The sequence below is a fragment of the Melozone crissalis genome, unplaced genomic scaffold (genome assembly GCF_028551555.1).
Source record: "Melozone crissalis strain CALT ecotype California unplaced genomic scaffold, PUWL_Pcris_2 ptg000017l_1, whole genome shotgun sequence".
NCBI classification, from domain to species: Eukaryota; Metazoa; Chordata; class Aves; order Passeriformes; family Passerellidae; genus Melozone; species Melozone crissalis.
Genome location: NW_026535795.1, coordinates 3,563,446 through 3,582,661, shown reverse-complemented (window position 1 = coordinate 3,582,661; position 19,216 = coordinate 3,563,446). Strand labels below are relative to the sequence as shown.

At 44.0% G+C, this 19,216-nt stretch overlaps 1 protein-coding gene and 1 long non-coding RNA gene across 3 annotated transcripts in view; both read left to right on the top strand.

Moving 5' to 3' along the window:
- Nucleotides 1–11,851, top strand: part of LOC128936121 (uncharacterized) — a 67,305-nt gene extending 55,454 nt beyond the window's left edge. The window contains exons 2-3 of the long non-coding RNA XR_008482980.1: nt 7,411–7,584; nt 11,729–11,851. This is a non-coding gene — a long non-coding RNA (uncharacterized LOC128936121). The remainder of the gene's footprint in view (nt 1–7,410; nt 7,585–11,728) is intronic.
- Nucleotide 11,852: 1 nt separating this feature from the next.
- Nucleotides 11,853–18,231, top strand: PRELID3B (PRELI domain containing 3B). 2 transcript variants are annotated; one of them, XM_054274848.1, is made up of 6 exons: nt 11,853–11,924; nt 15,468–15,636; nt 15,985–16,074; nt 16,443–16,513; nt 17,253–17,355; nt 18,027–18,231. In XM_054274848.1, the coding sequence occupies exons 2-6, from the start codon at nt 15,487–15,489 to the stop codon at nt 18,144–18,146; spliced, it is 534 nt and encodes a 177-aa protein (XP_054130823.1). In that variant the 5' UTR covers nt 11,853–11,924; nt 15,468–15,486; the 3' UTR covers nt 18,147–18,231. The 2 variants fall into 2 exon arrangements, with proteins under 2 accessions (XP_054130823.1, XP_054130822.1); XM_054274847.1 differs by lacking the exon at nt 11,853–11,924 and adding an exon at nt 14,799–14,889.
- Nucleotides 18,232–19,216: the final 985 nt, after the last annotated feature.

The window sequence follows — 19,216 nt, the reverse complement described above, 5'->3', positions numbered from 1 at the left end:
CCATTCATGCAGACCCAGTGCCATTGCACTGCTGATGTAGTCTGCAAGCTGACATTGCTAAAATCAATTTGGTAAAACTGGTCCTTTTCCTGGCATTGTAAACTTTTTTGTGTGTGGATAGAAGTAAAGGAAAAGAACTACGATTTTTTTTTCTATTACTCTTTCTCTAAACTCTTAATCTTTGTGTTCTGCTTGGTCAATGAAGACCTTTTTTTCCCAGTTAAACATCATGCATTATTAATGTGTGCTATCAGCTCAATCTTTTATTATTATTCATATTTTTTTAAAAAAATTAATTACTATTTTCTTGACTCAGTTTGAAAAGTGTAGTAACCAAACACAGATGCTGCAGCAGTAACTCTCAGAGGTGCATGTGTGGCTCATTTTCGTCTCAATATGACATGGACAACTATTTCATGGCCCTGTGGCTGTTGTATTCCCAAGTCACCATTTCTCCATGGTGTTGGTGGCTGTGCTGCAGGTGAAGTGGCACCTGGAATGTCTAAATGCACCCAGTCCTCCTCTGAGGCCTAATCCCCATGAAGAACCATTGTGTAATATGGATATTGGTTATCACAAGTAGCAATATTTCTTTTCTACACATGAACTCTTAAGTTGGAATGTACAGAAATCATGGTTGCCCACACATCTTTCATTTGACCATCTCCAGCATGGTAACTAAGATTACTGTTTTTTTCCCAAAGATCACAGCTTTGTGAATTGGCAGAATCTTTTAAATGAATTATTCATAATCTGGGGAAAAAAAACTGAATATAGAAAAATATTCCAAAAAACCACATTCTTTTAAACTGGACAGCCAGCTACCACCCTCCTATCAACATCACATAACAACTACTAAGATTCATCTGGCAGTTTTTCCTGTTTGTTGAGCCAGCAAGAACTACCACCCAAAGAGGAATATAACCTTCACAAACTGGTCAGGCCATACCAAGAGAAAAAACTTAAAGACAAAAATGTGCTTGAACAGCAAAAGGGAGAGACAAAGCTTCATTAGAAGCAAGCATGGTCCTCCTTGCCAAAAAAAGTCAGTTCAAGGAAAATTAAAAGAGAAGGCAAAAGTAATGGATCCCATAGGAAAAAGACTCAAGGCTTCTGAGAAAATGCTAAGGGAGCCACAAAGCTGAAAAGGTTCAGCTGGTTGCAGGCACAACCTCAGTTTCACTAAGAACTGAATTTTTCCTTTAAAGTACTTTGGGTTCTTTCCACAGCCCAACAGCAGGGCTGGACAGGCAGACACTCACCCAAAGGAGAAAGGGAAAAAAAAAAAGGAAAAAGCCCAGCCTCAAACAATCTTCCATTAAAATCCCATAGACCTTTTTTCCAAATGTAGTTTTAATGTGAGTTAGGTAAGGCTCTAACTGCTGAATAATCACACAGTTTGATTTGGGGCTTTATTTGGTTTGGGGTTTTAGGATTAATTCACCATAAGCAGGTATGGTGAAGGGTTGTTTTATGGGCTAATTTACAAGGATAGCCCAAAATCCAAGAAAAATCTTGGGCATCAGAGAGAAAAAGCAGATGAGTCCAGCTTTGCTCCTGAAGTGTCAGGTGATGAGATGAGAATGAAGAGCTCCAGTTCCTCCTCCTTGCCCAAATGTTCCTTTTGCTGACAGCTGAAAGGTTAAAAAGTGGAGGATGTTATGGTGCCTCACAACAGAGATGATGTGCAGGAGGAACAGGAAGAGTCTTTCCAGGTCCTATAGGCTCCAGGATTAATGAGCTGTAGTTTTTTCAGGCATATCACATCACAAACATGAATAATTTCCATTATGACACACTTAGAAGCAATGCAGCTTTCAGAGGAACAGTTGCTCCAACTCGAAAAGGCAGCAAGGTTCAGTGGTTTGTACATGCACAAACTACAGATGTATTCATTTTTCCATCTGTTTCTTATTTGTCACAGAAAAACAGATATAAAACAGATAACCCAGAACAACTGACAGTAGTCAGAACGTTCTAAAGCCCACCAAGTACACTGACTTTAATGTGTTTTACAGAAAAAGAGAATAGAATTTGACAGGGTCATTGATCACTTGAACCAACTCAGATCAATGTCAAAACCCATAAAAGGAAGCATCAGTAACTACAAATAGAGAAGCAGAACATTCCCATCACCCAGGCCAGCACCAGTCACCAGTAAACCCATGGTCCACACCACTCAGACTACTCAATTCTGCATTTCTTTTTATTTTCCCCATAAGTTTCTACATAGCTCTGTCTTTTCCCAACGTGTTGTCAAGGAAACCCTACACTCCTGTAGCTCAGTGTCCAGCTCTTTATTGCTACTGACACCCCAAAATTTAGGATTTTGAACCAATTGATACACTGTCCTTCCCATTAGGAAGGGATCTTCATTATGCCATAAGCTGGATAGAATTAAAATGAGAACTTTTTTGAAAGTTCAGCTCTTCCAAAATGCCTGGAAGAAACTTGCCAATTAACTTTTCCCTTTATTATTTTATTAATCATTGTACATATGAATATTGTATTCTGCTCTATGACATCCACTGAAAAATAGCCCTGTAACCTGACTGGTGTCTTCTTATTTAGCTCTGTCTCAATTCCACTCTTAGGTTATCTTTGAACAATGTTGAGTTCCTCTGGCAAACAATATTTTGTGAATTTTGTGAGAGCTGCCAGCTAAATTTCAAGTGATAACAGCAGCAGTTGCATGCTGCTTGTATCTGTGTCATACTTTTATCTAACACTTGTACAGATTTTCACTTGGTGAAGAGCTGCTATATATAAATGTCCATATGAACACTGAATTTAGGGTGCACTGCAGGGAACAGGAGCTCTCCAAGTCCTGGTGGTGCCATGGTGGCGTCCCCTGTGCCCACACCGAGCTCCACATGAGTCACATCCACACTGCAAAGCAGCAGGGCAGGCTCAGATCTGGCCCTTTGCCTGTCCCCTGGGGCTGAGGAGCTTTTCCAGGTTCCACACCACACTCACCTGCCAGGAGTGCCCCAGGAGTGCCCCAGGAGGCTCCAGCTCTCCCCACGTGCTCTAAGGCTGCAGCTCTTACCCTGAGTGCCTCATGCAAGGGGAACTGCAGGGAATGGTGCTGTGAAGGAGCACTCCTGGCAGAGGGAGGTTTATTGTTGCACTGGACTTGGATTTCAGCTGTCTGTCATGGTGAGAGGTATTTCTGTTCCTCTCTCCTTTGGGTCTCATGGAGCTTTGCTTTTATCTGTCGTCAAGGAAACACCAGGGTTTTTTCCCCTTGCTCATTAATGTCTGCATTTTTGTTTCCATAGCTACAAAGGAACCTTAGTGTTTTAAAATAGCAGTAATTGGATTACTATGACTTTTTTCAAATTTATTGACACCATTAACGGTTCTGATTTTCAAAAGCAGACACTGAAATTGTATCAGCAGTTTTTCAGCTATTAACATGTTATCTCCTTGTCCTGAAATCCTGGGTACATGCTCAGAAAAGCCTTCAGCAGCCAGACACTGACTGCAGCCTGGCTCAGGCTGCATACATGGTGCTCTGAAATTACTGAAAATAGTGATGATTATGCTCTTTACTTGGATTATTTTCAATTTCTGATGGTCTCCTGCAAAGGAGTGCACAGGCTCTGTTTTGAATCTGCTCAGTATTAGCACATTACAGATCCTTTGTGATTTGACCCCAGTAGAATAATCTGGAAGAATTTTTACAGCCAAGGATCTCGGAAATTCAGGATGCAGAAACATGGGAAAAGCACAAAGAACTGAGAGTACCAGCACTGTTAACAACTGGTATTACTTAGCAGGGACATAATTCATGTTTTGAAACAAAAAAGTGACACTGCACTGTCTGTGGCTCCATGCACTCTCCTACCACCCTGAAATTGTTCCTGTGCTGCCTTCTAGCACTTTCCATTTACTTGTTGCCATTGCCTATTTGAGGTGCTTTGTGACCACCATAAGTGCTGATCCTGCACCTCTGCCCTTTCTTTCCTGCTCCTCCAGCTGAGGACAGAAAGCAGCTGAATTCCCTGCATGGATGTCCCAGCAGCTGTGTCACCACTCCTTGTGCTGAGCCCCAGCCAGAGACACACTGGAGCTGGAATCAAATTAAATCAGTTTAAAAAGTTGTAAGATGTGGACAAACAGAATGTCCAGATACCACCTCTTGTTTTAGAAAAACAAGTTCAAGAGAGTCACCAGCCTAAAACTCAGGCAAGGCAAAAAGGTAACAAGTGGCTAAACACACCAAGTGTGAACAAGGAAGTCTCTTTAATCTAAAATATTAGTTCCTGTTTTTCATCCTGGATTTCTGTGCATCCTGGAGGCTCAGACATTCTATTACCATGGAAACAGTATCCTGTGTCTCTGAGGACCTGCTGTAGCTGTGTGCTGCTATGGAAACAGTCGTCTGAACAGCTCAACTCATGTCTGTACTTCAGTGATTGTGTTTGTAAAGATCCATTGCTAAATTATCCTTGCAGGATTCATTTTAATAAAACGAAGTCCCTGAAGTACATGGCAATTTAGTAAAATCCTCAAGGCTTCTCTACATTATAAATACAGCAATGGAAAAAAATATACATTAGAATTACCTTGCCCTTTCAATAATTACCAACCTCTCCCAATCCCTGCCATCAGCAAAGGTTTGGGGGAAAGATGGGTCTATCCTCCCCAACAATCATTCACAAAACTACTTCAGAAAAGCAAATTTTGGTGCCATGTTCTGTGCAAGGGCTCCTTCACACACCCATCCTATGTGCCAGCATGGAAATGAAATTCAGAAGAAGGTACAGGCAGAAAATGTGGCTCACATGACTGAGCTGGGAATTCTCACATTTTAATTCCAGGTGAACTGTTCTTTGTCTCAGGAAAGCCATCCAAGGCAGATTTCAGAAAAGAGAACATGTGAGTTGGAAGCTCAACTCCCACTAATTTTTTCCTGGGAATTGAGTCCTTAGCTGATCCTAGAAAATCTCCTCAACATTTTCATATTTGTAACATCTGAGATACTACTACTTCCATATTTCACTAGAGTTCTGTGGGCATGAGTATTTTATATTTTCTTCAATAAAGCCATCAAAGAATCAGGAACACTAAAACAAAACAACTAAAAGGTGCTGTTCAGGTTAATAGCCAGCTGTAAAGAGCTTCCTGCCCAATTACATTGATTTTTCCATGCAGTTACTGCAACTTAAGACTGTAAATTCACACTTTTTATCTTTATCTTTTTTTCATTTATTTAATCAAAATCATCTTCACCAAGGTCTTTTCCAACCCAAACCATCCTAAGAAGGTTATATCCTATCTCTTTATTCCTACACCAAATACTGGTTATTATGGCTTGTAAAGGGAACATTTCCTAACACTGAATATCTGAATATCTCTGATTACAATTTATAATATATAAAGAAATCTCCCAAACATAATGAATTTGTGAGTATAATTCAAATACCTCCAGTGAACTTCAGGGAAGCAGGAAAACAAAAGCTACTCAGAAATGTGTCAGTTTTGAAACCCAGCTCTTTTCCCCTCTTGAGAGGGATACCTCAGCAATATCATCATCATCATCATTATCATAATCAATTTTTTTTCCTTTAAAATCTTTACAGCCTCTTTTATCAGCAAGGATTAAGATATGTGACACTCTGAAACACACATTTACAAAGGGAGCAAACACTGAGTTTGGAGTAAGCAAATTAAATAAGTTTTAGTTGTTGCTGATACTGGGTTGTCTCCAAGTTTTGTGATTAATGAAGCTTTTTGGAGGCTTTTTATTAATATAATTTTCCTTAGAAGTCTCCTTGCCTGCTGCCCCTCATTGATGGACCTGGCAGCACCAGCCCCTGTGTGAGTCCTTCTGCTCAAGAGTGCCCATGCTCACACAGGATTTGTTTCTCCTGTTCCTGTGCTACACACTTGGGAGCTCCTGGCTTTGAAGACACATGGAATGCACATGTGATTAAAAAGAAGAGCTGTGCTCTTCATCTTTCCTTTTAAAGACTTTTATTTTTAATAATTAGTGCTTTACAGTATTTTGTGTATTTCAGAGAGCTCCTGGATACTCAGAATTTTTCATCACTAGAAAGTGTATATAAAAATTCATCTTATTTCTGAGCATGAAACCAAAAATTGACACTAAGAAGCTTAAACTCCATTTTTGCCATCTTATTAATCATGAATCTGCTGGGTGTCCTATTGAATCACTGCGCTAGAACTGATATATATGCAGGAACTTGGAAGTGGTTCCTAAATTACTCCATTTAGAGAAAAAATAAATTGAGGCAGCTAGGTAGAAAGTGCTTTAATGTACACTATGTAAGACCTAGATATGAAAAACTGCATTTAAAATGGTTTTGTGAGAAGAGTAGTCAATGCTAAAACTACTTATTCCTTTAAAAAATATTTTTAACTTCAGTTTGTAGCTGTCTGTTGACATTTTGGACTCTGCACTCATGTAACAGAGAACATATCTCCATCCTCAGGAGATGGATTAATCCAAGTTGACTTAATCATACTGGGATAAATCTGATGATTTCTCAGTGCATGGAATTTATTTTTTTTTATTTATACACGTGGCTTATTCCTTTTATTATTGCTGAAACACTGAGTTGCAGACAGCTTCATTTCAGCAGCACATTAAGTCTAGGCAGTACAATGGTGAAAAAGCTGTTTTCTCCCAAAGGGCTCTCTAATTAATCATCACTAATGAAGCTCTGCTAATTAACAATAATGGGGGTGGTGGAAGGCCTAGAAGAGTCTGAGTCCAGGCTGTGAGGATTTTGCTTCCAGTCCTTCCCAAGTGCAACCCACCCAGGGCTGCTCTGCAAATGGATTTTTAACAGCTCATATGTTCTTGTAATATTTACTCAATTCTTCTTAGACCCTCCTCAAGTTGTTGCACATGTTTGACTCCAATCTGCTTGGTCTGTGTGTAGCTGCTTTGTGCAGGCCTGTTAAATGTGTTTGGCTTTGGATCAGGACAGAATGGAGTGGAGTTCTCTTGCAGGATTTCCAAGATTATAAATATTCCCACATATTCCTCTCACTTTTCTTTAAGTGTTGTAATATTTCACAGCTAAGTACATAAAAGAGCCCCCATGGCCTGGGGTGTCAGTCAGTGGCTACAGGAAATGCAGATTCAGGCATTTTATCAAGTTGGACTCTGACAGTTTTGATCACGCCATCTCATGGCCTTTGATTTTGATTTTTCCTAAATGGAATCTATGACTTTTACATTAGTGGGGATTTTATGGAGTCTGCTTACTTTACAGTTTAAAATGTTATTAGAGTATATCATGAAAGAAAATACTTTTGTCCCACTGTGCATGAAGAGTATTCTATTACTTTATTTGCATGGAAGATCCTTGCATTATGTTTCCATTTTAAACTCTCCTGTTTGATTAATATTTTTTATTTCTTTTTCTTTTATAGTTTATCCCTTAGGTTGGATGAAATGAACTCATGAGAAGCCCTCAGAAGGCTGTTTGGAAGAGAGAAGTATTTTTAGTGGAGCTACAAACAGGAAACCACCAGTGGCCAGATAAGATATGAAAAATTTAAAACTCTCAAAGCACCTCATCCCCAGAAGGACAAGGATCATTTCAGGTGCAGTTTTTGACTTCCATGCTTGCTGTTTCCCTGTGACTTGTCAGTCCTGTCCATACATTTCTTCCCAGTTTGGGGCTGGGAATTCCCACTGTCAGGCCCAGATGAGAGGCTGGGACTGAGCCTTAAGTTGCTGTTCCTGTTAAAGATCTGAGGAGAGAGGAGGTTTTGTGTTCTCAGTTGCTGAGACTGCAAAGCAATAACAAACACAATCCCAGCACTAAGGACAGCAGAAATACTCTGAAATCCAGGATCCACCTGTTCTCTGGCCCACAGAACTTACAAGAAAAACAATTTAATGGCTTGCCTTCACCAGAGCTGTGTGATCACCTCAGGCACATGAAAGCCTATGTGCCTCAGGGCTGTTTGGTTTATTATTGATTTGATCATTGTCTTGGTGACAGTTAAGCATTGCCTTGGTGACAGTGAGGATGTCAGCACTGGTGACTAAGTGGCCACTTCCATGTGGTACTTTGTGTATGACAAAGTCACAACTTTTATTTTCAGGTTGTGGTTTCTTGAAACCATGTCCAAAGATAGCTGATGGAGCCCAAGATTTCTGAAACAAAGAGTTTGACAGAAATTTTGGACAAGGGAGCAAGGTCTGAAGACCATGAATTACGTTTGTGATTTAATACAGAATTCTGACCATGACTTGTCCTCGCTGGTCCTTCAGGATTTGCACTGAAAGTTGCACCCAACAAATATTTGAGAGCACAGTGCTTTTATAGAACTGTTGTCATCTTTTGAATTACACAAGAATGACTGGGAGAGAAACATGATTATCTCCAAACAACACAAAATCATCGGCATTTTCAAAGTCCTTTAGAATTTGTGGTTTTGTCTTTAATTGTGCTGTTACTGTGCTTGCTCATGAGTTGTGGGAGATAACATGTGATTATCATCTGCCTACTTGATCACATGCACATTTGTGATGCTTGCAAGAGCAAACATTATTGGCTGGGATCTGTCACACTCTCAGTTCCAGGGACTGTTTCCCAGACAACAGCACAGTCCCCTTGATCCACGAGCTGTGCACCACCGTGGACCTGTGCTCAGTCTAACACCTGGTGGCAGCTGCTGCTCCCACTCCTGACACAGACAAGATGTTTGTAGAGCCATAATCCAACTGCCTGAACTCTGCAAATCAAGGTAACTGCACAACCTAAATTAAAAAGTCAAAATGAGTCAAACAGCACCTACCTTGTTACAAATTCTGAGTCGGTTTTTAAATTGAAACCAGATCATTCCTTGCCAAAAGCCATTTAAGGGCCATGTACCTGTTTCAGCCCTGTGCTGCCACACATAAAGGCAAGCACAGCTGTGCAAGGTGGTAAATCATTTCTCTGTAGTAACTGGAGAGTGTTAAAACAAAGCAGCCCAGAGGGCAGGTGGAAGAGTGAGTGTCAGAAGCAGCTCAGGCCAGCTGGGTGGGATCCTGTGTGCAGGGCGTTTGCATTCTGGATGTTGTCAGGTGGGGGAGGAAGCTGATAACAAAAATAATTATTTGCATTCAAATTATATAAACAGTGCCAGAGCCTGGTTAGTGTAGGCAGTGTTAGACAGAGTGTTTCCCAACTGCAGGAGATGTATCACATGCTGGGTAAGGAAGGTATATGAGGCAACAGCACTCTGAAGGTGTGCAGCTCTAAACCTCTTGGCACATTTTATGGCAGGAAAATAAAAAGGATCTGAAAATCAAATGGCTGTCCCAGATCACTCAATTAAAAATGCACATTTTTAATATGACCTAACTTAAACTCTGTGTTCTGAGGCAAAGATAATGTCTGGGTTTGAATTTATTGGGGAAAGGGGGCAGGATACTGGTGGGATTTGGGCAGGGTTCTTCAAGGTGTGCAGGGAATGGGAGAGATGTTAAATGGCAAGGTAACAAAATCTCTGTCTCCCCTTGATGTCTTTAGCTCCAATCAGCTAAAACTGAGTGGCTGTAGCAGCAGTGTAGCAGCATCACCAATCAGCAGTTCAGATCCCAAGCTGTCCTTCCACATCAAGCCACAGGTTTCTGAAGATCTTATAATTAATTCTTTTGTTTTCACTTGTTGAGAACAACTTCAAATGTGAGTGGAGTATTAAAGGGATGTTGCTTATTGATCCTGTGATGCTCAGTCTGAATACCCTGTAGGTTTGCAGAGGGGCTCTCTGGGGTGTTCCATTCCCTCTGTGGGCACAATGGGAGATCCACAGGAGGATCTTTGGGAGATTTACCACCTTCTATAGCACTCTTTCATATCCCTTCTGACTGCAACTCTGCTTTCAGAGCTCCTCCAAGAAAAAGCAAATCCATGGTCAAAATGAAGAGGCCATTCTCTCTCCAACCAAAGACTGCCTAAAGTTTTTAAAACATATCCCTCCCTCACTTTCTCAAGAAGTTTAGAGCTTCTTCAGCTGTATTCTGTGAATGATGTCCTTGGCTTTTCCATTAAGTACCAAAGGCTCTTATCTGACACCCAGTGCACAGGTTCACAACAGGACATTTGCACTCTGAATTGTTCTCAGGTTACCTGAGAGCAGCTTGATTGAAATCACATCCCAGAGAGTTTTGCAGTGTAATTGTAGCTGTGGTGACCAATATCTGCAAAGGGGAGAAAAGCTGCTAAATCACAGATGAGGACATGTGCAAACTGGACTCTAAAAGCCTGTTCTCACAGGGACACACAGGGAGTGGAATACACACACAACACATGTGATCCAGCCCCCTCTCGTGGTTTTACCACACAGAAGGCAGGAATTGACTCCAACTGATTTCTTAGTAATGATATGAACACCTGCATCTCTTCTCTGAAAGCTGATGTGGTTACTGGCATTTCACTTCTTCTTAGGGAGTGACAGGTATTAGTCTGAGGATAGAAAATTATAATCTGTAAAAATTTTTATTTGTATTTCCTAGGCAACTTGATGGCTATTTCTGGTAGAATATGAAGGAGTAAGGGAAGGGGATTTATTGGCTATTTCTGTGAGCTGTTTTTTCTTCACGCTGAGGGAGACAGCAAATACTACAGGACAGAAAACAAAATTCTTCTGGTCAACTGCTAAAGTGCAGAAACAAACACAGGCATTTGGTGTCTTGCACTGCTCTGTGTTTTAATTGAATTAAACAGAATAGCATGATACAAAAAAGTCAGTGCTTGTCAGCAGGTGGAGACCAAATGCACAGAACTGAGAGAACTGCTGCAGGTCTGGCTAAAGCCAAGCTGGTTCCAGAGGGTGTTTTGGGGTGCACAGCAGTGGCCAAATCAGCCCTGATCAGTTGCTCTTGCTCTGCAGCACCAGCAGGGCCTTCCTGTCATTTCTCCATTTCTTTACGGCTCACTGTGCAAACAGAAATTTGGGTGCCTTGTTCCTCACATGGCTCATCCTGGCCACGTGAAGAGCTGTCCCAGAGCAACAGGAGCAGCAGCTCAGGACAGAAATAACTGTCCCTGTCCTCAGGTGGCACCAGGGCCAGGTCCCCCAGTGCTGCTCCCCTGCCCGAGGCTGGGAGGCTCATGGAGCTCAGGGCTCCCCAGTGCTCTTTGCTGCATTCTGCTCCTTCCCCTCTGCCCTGGGCCAGAGGAGGGCTCCAGGCCTCAGTATGAGGAATTTGGGACAACATCTGTTCTGAAGGAAGGTGAAGGGCTCTGGGGTGGGAGTGCAGATTGCTGCAGTGGGAGCACTGTCAGGACTCAACATCAGCAGTGAAACTGTTGATGCCTTGCAGAGGAGGTAAAACTGGTAAAGAATGCTGGTTACTTCAATAAAAACACATTTTCAGTGTTGAAAGGGAAATATTTTTATTCCATTTATGATTCTCTGAAGAGACAAAGAGATGCACCAAAGCATGTTAATCCCTGCTACAGTGTGAGCTCTGTTCTCACCTAACAAATGTCTCATCATGGAAACTCATTTGTGCCTAACACCACTTTTCCAGAATGTTCTGTAGTGGTGGCATTTCCTCATTGGTGTCTTCTTTAGATATTAATCAGAAATCTGGAAGGATCAAAATTACTTGAACAAAATTCCTATTAAATTATGGGCAAAAATGGAGGAGTTGGTACCACACTGAGGTATTGCTGTGCTTGCTTTCTGTCAATAAAAGTATTTTTTATTAAAAGCACCATTTGATTGATGTGAACTTGTCATGCAGGGATGCATTATGACTTGCCAGGAATTAATGAGCCAATTCTGGAAGCACTGAAAAGGAGCTTTGCTATCCAACAAAAGTTTTCTCAGAGAAGTACATTCAGGAAAATAGAGCCAAGCATGAGGAGACTGACAGCTGATGAAAGAGTGTTTGTAGCTGGGCAGCCATGAGGAATTGTACCATGGAAGTCACTGAAGAGGTATGTCTGGAAAAGAAAACACTGACAATTTTCTATCATTTCAACTGCCAGATTGACAAAGGGAGTGGGAACTTGTTTTTCCAGCTCAAGAAAAGAGCAAGACTTTTGAATGGTTTTGATTAATATTGCCTGTGAATACCAATATTTCACACCAATAAAACTTGGATTTCAGATCAAGGAACTTGTGCTGTGTTACTGCAGAACAGCCATATTTCAGAATATGACAGGGGGGAAATACACCACAAAATACAATTTGCTGAAGTGTAAGAAACAGTGAACACCTCAGCTGTCTGTGAGAAGTGCAGAGCTGTGATACCTGAAGCAGGGCAGCAACCAGAGGCCGTGGCAGGGAGCACAGCAGGTGAGCTCAGAGCCTTCTCCTCTCACCCCTCCCTGTACCATCCCTGCAGAGTCACCTCTGCCCAGCTCAGCTCTGGTGACCCATGATCAATGGCACTTCAGGCATTTATTTCCCTCACAAGTGCAGCCTGAGTCACTGCCATTGTCACCAAACCCTTCCCAGGGTGGAATTCAGTGACATTTTGTGCTGCAGAGTGCCCTGGTTGATCTCTGGAGCAGGGCTCTGAACCAGGGTGCTGTTTGCCTTCCAGATAGAAACACAATACCTGGATTTTCACGTAATTGTGTAGGCTTGATTGGGTTTGACAATCTGGGGTTTTGGTACCCACTCTGGAGAGCAGGAATGACCTGGATACAATGCTGCAGATAAAGAGACTTTTGGGTTGTGAGTTATTTCCTGATATTTACGCTTTTTGGTCAAAATCAGGAGGTTTTTATGAGGCTGCTTAAAGGGGACAAGTCACACCTCCCTTCTGGCAAGTGTGGGTCTGGCAATACAAAATCTTCATGCCTCATTGAGCTTGGGACCCCAGAGCACTTTCCCACAGAATTCCCAGAGCAATTTCCAGTATTTCTTAGCCATGCCAAGGGGATTGCTCTGCCAAAATCTGAAACACAGAATCACAAGGCCCATTTCAGGCATCAGTTGCACCTAGCAGCTGTGAGCAAACAGCCCCTGAAAGGCACATATGGTATCTCATCATGGGTTTCCGCAGGTTTTTATGTTCTCTTGTCCATCATCATCATCCTCAGGGATCATTTTGGTACTGCCTGAGACTGGACAAACTCAACTGACAGAATGGTTCATTTTATTTTGTTAGTTATTAGACAGATACTGACAACATATAGAGGCAAAACTGTTGGATGTTATGGTATTATAATGTATGTAAATAATTCTAATGTTTAGGATGTGCCACTTTTTATTCTGCAGTTACAAATGCGCATTTCATTTTCCTAAAGTCTGGCTGTTTTATTTATAATTGTGTTATTTCTCTTACAGGACAGGTTTATAAGTAGTTCCACACTTGCTATCACTCAGATATAGAAAGCTACTTTAACAAATCTCCTGTTAAAATAGTCTGAAGTTTACATGAGCAAGAACTGCTGAAATCTAGCTCCTAATCTGCACCATATGTTGGCATGACTCCTTCTTGGAGATGACATTTTGCTTTGCTTCCAGTAGATAACTTTTCTTTTAAAGGAAAAAAAACCTGATGAGAGGCTACAGGCAGCCTGATGGATAAGGGGTGGGTATCTGCTGCAGTGTCCCTGCCTGTTCCAGGGTCACTGCCTTCCACAACTGCGTCACACTGACACCTCTCAAAATGATTTGCACTTTTAACATCCTTTGCAAAAATCACTCGGTGGGCACTCAGGCTACAATGGATTTAGAGCTGCCTCACAATCTTCCAGCAGTAACCCTGTCCACTCTGGCAGATCAGCAGAGTTAGCCACGTTCAGGAATAATAAGGTGAAGGAGTCAGGGAATATAGGATCAAGATAGGTATGCCCAGAAAAAATGTATTAGCTTAACAACTCTCAATTAAATATTTGCTACTGGCTGAACCCGCTATATCTCATTGAACAGCAGCCTCTCTGCAGCAGAGCTGCCGGTTCATGTGGGGATGCACAGACACGGGATATTTACTGCGGGTGAGCGCTCCCAGCCTGGCCGGGGTCCCTGGCACGGCCGGCGGTGTCAGCCCTGTGTGATGAGATCTGTTTCGGGGACGTTTCCCCTGTGCTTTTCCACTGGGGCTATTTCTGTGCGGTGAGGGGCGCTCAGAGGTCACTCGGTCTGTTTGTCACCAACCTCGCTCGCTCCGAGCCACGGCACGCCGGCCCTGTGGGGGTTTCAGAAGGAAGCACGGCCGGTATCTGTGGGTGCCTCTGGGGCCGCGCCCGCTGCTTTCCGAGTGCCGTCAGTGCCGCTGCTCCCGGCCCATGACCGGAGGCGCTCGGGGGCAGCCCCAGCGCCGCGGGTTACGAAACCCTTACGAAACCTCTTACAAAACCGCCGGGCCGGGCCGGGCCGCGCCGCCGCTCGCGTGACGTCACACCCGCCTGCGCGCCCCCTGCCGGCACATCGCGGTAACGGCCGTGCTGTGACGTAATCGGCCACCTGCAGCAGTGCTAACGTCATCGGCCACACGCAGCCCGGGCCCCGCCGCCCCTCGCTGCCTTGCCCTGGCGCGGTGGGGCCGGGCTGGGCCGTACGAGGCCGGCCTGAGCGGAGCGCGGCTCACAGACCGCACCCGCCCGTGTTTGCGCGAAGGGCGGCGGAGCCGGCGGTGCCACCCCCGGGCGCGCCCTTCACGCCCAGCCCAGGCCGGGCCGGGCCGGGGGTCACGGGCGGCGCCCGGGGCCGCCCCAACCTCACCCCGAATGTCCCCGGCCGGGCACGGCCCCTGTCACGCGGTACACGCCCCGTGACGTCAGCGCGGCGCCGCGCGGCGATTGGCGGGCGCTGTCCGCGCAGGCGCGCGCCGCCGGCGGCAGAGCCGGGCCCGCGGAGCCGAGCGGCGGCAGCGGCGGCTCCGGAGCGCGGCCGGGCTGGGAGCGGCCCCGCAGCCATGAAGATCTGGACCTCGGAGCACGTGTTCGAGTAGGTGCCTGCGGGGCGGCGGGAGGCGGCCGGGCTCGCCCTGAGAGCGGGGGGACTCGTCCGGCGGGCCGGGGGCTGCGGGGACTGCACCGGGCCAGGGCCGCGGCCCCTCGGCTCCCCTGACCTTCCCCCGGGCTGGGGGACTCTCCCGGGGCCGGTGCTCGGGGCTGCGGAAGCTCGGCAGGGGCTGAACCTTGCGGGGCCAGCGCGCTGCCGGCTCCGAGCGGTGCCCTTGTGCTGCCCCCGGCTCCCGAGCGCCGTGAGGGCCTGCGCGATGCCAGCGCTCCGGACTCCTGTGTTAGAAATGATCTGAGGGAGAACTCGTGTGAGGGACGTAGAAACTTTAATAAATCACTACAGTATTATGAAAATCGGGATAAAGGGCAGTCTTTTGGCATTGTGTCACAGGGGAAAAAATCTTTTCCAGTTATAGCAGAACCAGCACACCCAGTTAATCAGGTATGTTGTGTTTTTATGAGCACTGCCCACTCAACGAAATAGAGGTTTTTCTCCAGGGAAGGACACAATCCTATTGCAAACCGAGTGTGCATCTCGGTGTCCTGCTTGTGTTTGTGCAGTCACCCCTGGGAAACTGTGATGACAGCCGCCATGAGGAAATACCCCAACCCCATGAACCCCAGCGTGGTGGGAGTGGATGTCCTGGACAGGCACGTGGATCCCAGCGGGAAGCTGCACAGCCACCGGCTCCTGAGCACCGAGTGGGGAATCCCGGCCATTGTGAAATCGGTGCGTGTTGTGTCACAGGCCACAAAGGGACACCGCAGGGAGGGGAGGCTCCTGAGCCAGCTGCTGTCATAGATGTGTATCATTTCACAACTGTAATGGTTTAAAAGTTTAATAGCTTAAGCATTTATGTACGGGGAAAGCTTAACAGCACCCTGACAGCCAAATCTGCACCTCAGGCTGCTTCCATCTGGAAAATGAGATCTACCTCAGCTGAATAGCTTTGTTTTAAGCTAAACCCTACCTGTGTTCTCTTGGTGTCTGTTCAGTGCAGTAACCACTGCATTTAAAGGCGTGAAGAATTGCAGTGGGTTGGTGGAATTGATACCATCTCTGTTTGCCTGTCCCCAGCTCATTGGCACCTGCAGGACAAGGACATATGTGCAGGAGCATTCTGTTGTTGACCCTGTGAAAAAAACAATGGAGCTTAAATCCTGTAATGTAAGTAAGTTGTGTTTATGCCTCTCAAATGGAACACACCTTGTACTTATGAAAAGGAAAATTATCTTGAAAATAACTTGAAAATTGCATTGGAATGATACAAGTTCAAGGTTTAAGTAACATGGTTAGAGTTGATCACTTCTGGTTTTCAGGAAGGAGCTGCTTGGCTTTTGGATCTTGTCACTGCTGAGGCTGTGAACACACTGATGAGCAGGAGGAGTTTTAGGGGAGGGGGTGGTGTTAAGAAAAAATGTTTTAAAGCCTCTTGGTGTAGGTGCACTGTGACTGTTTCCTAATCACGTGACATTTTGCTCTCTGTAGTATTCTGTTATTTGTATTAAAGGGCAATCCTGTCCTGTGTTCTACAGATTTCATTCACAAACCTCGTGTCAGTAGATGAGAGGCTTGTCTATAAACCACACCCTCAGGAACCACACAAGTGAGTACCCCCTGCTCTGAGATTGACTGGGTTTTGCTTTGAACATGTCCCTGGTTTCCCTTGATCAGAAGATGAGGGTTACATGGCTTTTATTTACAGTAAATTGTCTAAACCAGGATTAAATGGACTGTCACTTCCTGCAGTGACATTGGTTCTGCAGAGCCCTGGGAGACTTTGGGTCATTCTGTGCTGGAGTCCAGTTCAGGGTGTGAATTTGTGTACATCTGCAGTTTTCAGCTCCTTGTTCCACACTGATGCTTTAGCCTCTAATTTTAGAGGTTTGTGTTTTGGTGGTTGCTTGGTGTTTTAACTTGGAGCTTAGTGAGTCTGTCCTGCTGTAAGTGGTGACAGTTCTGAAAGATGGTTCTAGGGATTCTAACATTGGAGTTTTTTCTGTCACAACAGTAAGAAATGTTCAATCCCTGTTGTTGAAGGGGATGTTTTAATACCTTTCCAGTATTCAGTAACTCCAGATCTGGTGTTTCCACTCTTAACATCCTGCTGCTAAAGATGGGAATGGCTGAGAGCCCCAAAGGGAGGCTTGGACTTGCCAGGTACCCTTGGGATTTATTTGAGAGGTAGCAGCTTAAAGCAGTTCCACAGTGTGGCAGTGGGTTGTGTTCAGGGGGCAGGCAGTTCTGTGTTACAGAGCAAAGCTGATGAGGAATGTTCTTGTGGGGGAGGAGGGGGTTCCTCTTTTAAACTACTCAGAGTAATTCAGTTTCCTGCTCTGTTCCAGAACCATTCTGACACAAGAAGCAATAATATCTGTAAAAGGTGTCAGTCTCAGCAGTTACCTAGAAGGGCTCATGGCAAACACAATTTCTTCCAATGCTAAAAAGGTAAGTATGGCCTTTGTGTGAAATGTGTGATCACTGGCTAAATGTCAGAGGGAATAAAGATCTCTGCTTTACTTTTTGGCTTTGTCAGCAATCTTAGAAAGGAGCCCCATAGTTCTGCTGCCTTTACTGCAGAGAATGAATGCTCAGCATGCTGAACTTACTCTTGTTTTCCTCTTGTGAATGGAGATCAGATAAATTATTATTGGCAAAGCTCTCTGAATCTTCACTGGAGAAAACATCTTCAAGCAGTGTGACACTGTCATTCTTGTGCTGCCCTCTTGATGCCATCTGTTCATTTTTGCTGTCAGAAAGGAATGTATGAATACAGACTGAAATAGTCATGTGGGAGCAGTGGAGCAGTGTTTTAGCTGAGAGTGTCCTCTGGCTCTCCAAGGATACCTTGAGTTCAGCCTCAAGAATGATAAAGCAGTCTGGATAAAAAGTATTTTATGGATCATAATGTGAGAACTGCTGATATAAGGAATTGTTTTCATGAAATCAAAGGCAGAACATGTCCAGCAGTACTGCAGCTATTGAAATAACATCAGAGGCATGAACTTCTGTTCCTTCCTCTTTCAACTACTGGTGACTTCAGTCATTTCAGTAAGAATTTAACTGATTGACTTATTCACTGAGATTTGCACTCTTAATAAACTTTCCTTTAACTGTAGGGCCGTGAAGCATTGGAATGGGTCATTAAAAGACTGAATGCTGAAATTGAAGAGTTGGCAGCTTCAGCAAGAGGAACCATGAGGAATTCGATGGCAGCAGCAGCATTTGTAGAGAAATGATGATAGTTCTTAGACCTGTACCACTAATGAGGCTTAGCAACCTGCAGCCTCTCTCCAGGCCTAGATACATGTATCCTTTGTTATTTAAAGGATGTGTGTATGAGGCATGTTATAAATTTAATTTGGAGAATTTTTCCCAAGGCTGAGGCTCAAAGGCTGTTTAATATATTGGGTCAGCTGGACCGATGAAGAAATAAATTTAAGTGTAGTTCCTGTATTTACATGAACACTAACTTATAATGTTTGCAGATGTGAAATAGCCTCATTTAGTGCTGAGGCTGCATATGGTGGAGGACACTGGCATGTTAGGCTAACTTTTATTTTTTGTGTGACTTATGGACTACCTCTTTTGGGACCAAGCCCAAAATTAAGCAGAATGGTTGTTCCAGCATTGTTCTTTTTGTTGATTTTTGACAGTTGTGTGATACAACTTGGTTTAACAGAAAGCTTATTACTTGATGCTTGAAATATAAAAGAATGTACAAAATATTTTTTGATAACCTTTTTAACTTGACTGGTTGAACTAACATGGTACTCAAATTGTTTTTCAGGCACTATAGGTAAAACATCAAAGTGTCTCTTACCTACCTACCAAGACATAAATCCTGCTCCTAAATGCAGCTTCAATGAGCTGGGCATGCAGTACCTTAAAGTCAAATTTTATCTTAAACTTCTGCAATAAATATCTCCCTTTCTAAAAGCCCATTACATAAAGGTACGATAAGCACAGAGCCTTAAAATCTTGTAAGCTGCTACAGTAGTGGGTGTTCACTTCAAAGAACCAATTAAAGACTAAAAAACCTTTGTGAAAGTGGCTGAGGAGATACCTAAACAAAAAAGGAAATAGTATTTAAAAATGTACTCGTTAAGTTGATCAGAAATAACCTGTCCCATCCAGTGGCTGTTGTGTTGTGCTTCACTTTAACCTGAGTGCTGAGTTCCAGTTCCCTTCACCCTTTGAGCTGATTTGCTCCCAGTCCAAGGCCCTGTGTGTTCCCAGGGGTTTCTCTTGGTGTTTCCTGGTACTCCCTGCAGGTTCCTGGTGCTGTCACAGTCACTCCCTGAGGCAG

Coding starts and splice junctions, on each gene's coding strand:
- PRELID3B (XM_054274847.1), top strand. CDS start 14,858: ATGAAGATCTGGACCTCGGAGCACGTGTTCGA. Junction 15,637..15,984: donor TCCCGGCCATTGTGAAATCG/GTGCGTGTTGTG, acceptor GCCTGTCCCCAG/CTCATTGGCACCTGCAGGAC. Junction 16,514..17,252: donor CACCCTCAGGAACCACACAA/GTGAGTACCCCC, acceptor GCTCTGTTCCAG/AACCATTCTGACACAAGAAG.